This window comes from Galeopterus variegatus, unplaced genomic scaffold (genome assembly GCF_000696425.1).
Source record: "Galeopterus variegatus unplaced genomic scaffold, G_variegatus-3.0.2 Scaffold1551, whole genome shotgun sequence".
NCBI classification, from domain to species: domain Eukaryota; kingdom Metazoa; phylum Chordata; class Mammalia; order Dermoptera; family Cynocephalidae; genus Galeopterus; species Galeopterus variegatus.
The window spans coordinates 213,739-216,627 of record NW_007727662.1 but is presented as its reverse complement, the minus strand read 5'-3'; the positions used below and the strand labels follow the sequence as shown (position 1 = coordinate 216,627).

General features: G+C 44.7%; 1 protein-coding gene across 1 annotated transcript in view; it reads left to right on the top strand.

Annotated features, from left to right (window-relative positions):
- LOC103594402 (chromosome unknown open reading frame, human C11orf1) overlaps nucleotides 1–2,889 on the top strand; it is a 9,831-nt gene that overhangs the window by 4,336 nt on the left and 2,606 nt on the right. The window contains exon 2 of the mRNA XM_008577613.1: nucleotides 1,872–2,102. Within this exon, the coding sequence (XP_008575835.1) occupies nucleotides 1,872–2,102 (231 nt within the window). The remainder of the gene's footprint in view (nucleotides 1–1,871; nucleotides 2,103–2,889) is intronic.

Genomic DNA, 2,889 nt, shown 5'->3' with positions numbered 1-2,889 from the left:
GCACCTGGTTGGGGGGGGGGATCTGGACCCTGGCTCCATTCCCCAGATCCCTGGGCAGGCCCCAAGGTGCTGGCATTGTGCCTGGTTGTGGACTGGGTGTCTGGTCCCCAGTTTGATGCCCCAGCTCCCTGGGCAAGGCCCTAAGGCGCTGGCAGTGTGCCTGGTTGTGGCCAGGGCATCTGGTCCCCGGCTCAATGCCCTGGCTCAGGCAGGGTCCTGAGGTGCTGGCAGTGTGCCTGGATGTGAGCAGGGTGTCTGGTCCCTGGCTCCAAGCCTTAGGTCCGCTGGTGGGTCTAGAGGAACCAGTGGTGTGCCTGGGCTGGAACTAATTTTTTGTCCTTTGCTTACTTCTAAAACGGGGGGAATTTTTTCTGCTGTTTCCCTAGGGAAGACTTTGTGCAGCTCAGGGTTTAATGGTTGACCTTATAGGTACTTCCAGCTCTCCAGAGACCAGGTGCTCCAGGGTTGTGTAGAAACTCTGATCTGGGCCTGAATCTTTTCATCAAACTGCACCCCATGCAATTCTCCATTCCCAACCAATCTCCTCTAATTGGTCCTGCACTGATTGGGGGCAGATCAGCTGTCCTTGCTGTGCCACGGTATTCTCCCAGTGGGCCCATCTTCCACACCACCCATGCTCCCAACATTTCCCATGGGACAGGCCCTGGGCCGGTCCCTTGTGATGACTCACCAGCCTCTGAATGGCTCCCCTTTTTCAGCTGTACTGGCTCCTCGCTCCTGTGTGGGTCCACAGGAACCCTATTAGTGGTCTTGCTGTCCTGGGGGACACCAAGGCGCTCTTAGTGGTCTTGCTGTCCTGGGGGACACCAAGGCGCTCTTCTCCCCTGCTGCCTCCAAGCAGCTACATCTGAAGGGCACAGCTGTGCCTTCTGCTGGCTCCTACTCCATGCGCTTAGCAGTTCCAGCCTTAAAGTGGCCACGGCCCGAAACACTCAGAGCAGTTTTTTCTTTCTCTCATTGTGGCTTCTCACTCCTTCATGAACTTTGTAGGTCTCTCCTCCTCTTCCTCTGAGCTCCAGCGGCCCCAGCTTGGCTGTTGTTACATTTGTATAGTTGTAAATTTGTTGGTTTGTGGGGGAGAGTGACACTGGGGACCATCTATTCTGCCATCTTGACTGGAACTCTCTCCAGACTCATCTTTGGCCAAAAAAAACAAAAAAAAAATGCTTGGTGATTAGGCTTGATTCCTTACTGAATAGACAGGAAATTCAGACATTGATCATCTCGTATATGTAAAGCACTATTGATTAGGAGGGCAGGCAGAGGGATAGGGTGTGATAATGAATAAAACACAAACCCTGTCTCAAAGGGCATACAGTTCAGTGGAGAAGATATGACACGTACTTGAAGAACTCTAACATGCAATAGGAAGTTGGGCTAGCTGGTTAGCTCAGTTGGATAGAGCACAACTTTATAACACCAAGGTCATGGGCTTGGATCCCTGTACCAGCCACCAAAAAAAAAAAAAAATTATACAGGGAAATAAAAATATAGTGAGAGATATGAAGATAAAGTTCTGTGTGAGATAAAANCTAAACTCCTACATCTCAAAATTACCTAAACATTTCTTTAGCTAGTTCTCCATAGGAGAGCGTACTTTAAAAAGTTCATGGAAAGACTCATATTATCTTTTAATTCTATTTTTCCACAAACTTTTTGAAGTACCTTCATATAGTATTAAGGATACCGGAGGTTTTCCTATCTTTTCGAGGATTTGTGGGGTACATTTAATCTATACAGTTATCCTGCTGCTGCTGGTAAGGTGTGCTTGTGTTGTACATGGTTAGGTTAGTAGGGATGCCTTTTTTGTTCTCTGTGTAATAAGCTTTTCTATTCTCGCCTTTTCCCAGACACAGAATCTTGCCTGTTTCCTCACAAACCCACACTATGGCAGCCTCATTAATGCAGATGGCCATGCTGAAGTATGGACAGATTGGAATGATATGTCCAAGTTTTTCCAGTACGGATGGAGATGCACTACTAATGAGAATTCTTATTCAAATCGTACCTTGATAGGCAACTGGAACCAAGAAAGATATGACCTAAGGAATATCGTACAGCCCAAACCCTTGCCTTCCCAGGTAATCCTTCTCTTCTCTCTCTTTTTTTGTTTTTGTTTGTTTGTTTTTTTTCTTTCTCTTCTTTTGTTTCCTTCTGTTAGCAAAAGAAATACCAGTGGCCATTTAAGAGGCTGGAATCTAATAACTTCCAGTGCTGAGATCTCTCGGGTTTCTGTTCAATAAAGTGGTTGNGTTGGGCTAGCTGGTTAGCTCAGTTGGATAGAGCACAACTTTATAACACCAAGGTCATGGGTTTGGATCCCTGTACCAGCCACCAAAAAAAAAAAAAAAAGTTATACAGGGAAATAAAAATATAGTGAGAGATATGAAGATAAAGTTCTGTGTGAGATAAAAGGAGGGAGAAGTTAACTTTAGGGAAGGCATCATTTGAGCTGGGCCTAGAAGGAAGTTTTTTTCTTTTTTTGTGTGTTAAGACTAGTCAAGAGCAGTAGTGAAGGGGGAGAGGAGAACAAGGAGTTCGATCTGTAACTGACTGTGAACAATCAATTGAGATAACAACCTTTGGACCAGCCTATTGATCATTTATTGTGTTTAGCAACAACAAATAGTTTTAGTAACTTATCTCTTATTTCTGAGGGAATAGAAAGTGAGAAAAGAGAGAAATTGTTTAGTCATTCACTCATTTATTCACCCATTCAGTTTACTTTTGCCAGACACTAAATTAGGTTCTGAGAATATAAGAATTAAAAAGAATAGTCTATCTACTATGGGCTGAAAGTTTAGTCTCTAAACTCCTACATCTCAAAATTACCTAAACATTTCTTTAGCTAGTTCTCCATAGGAGAGC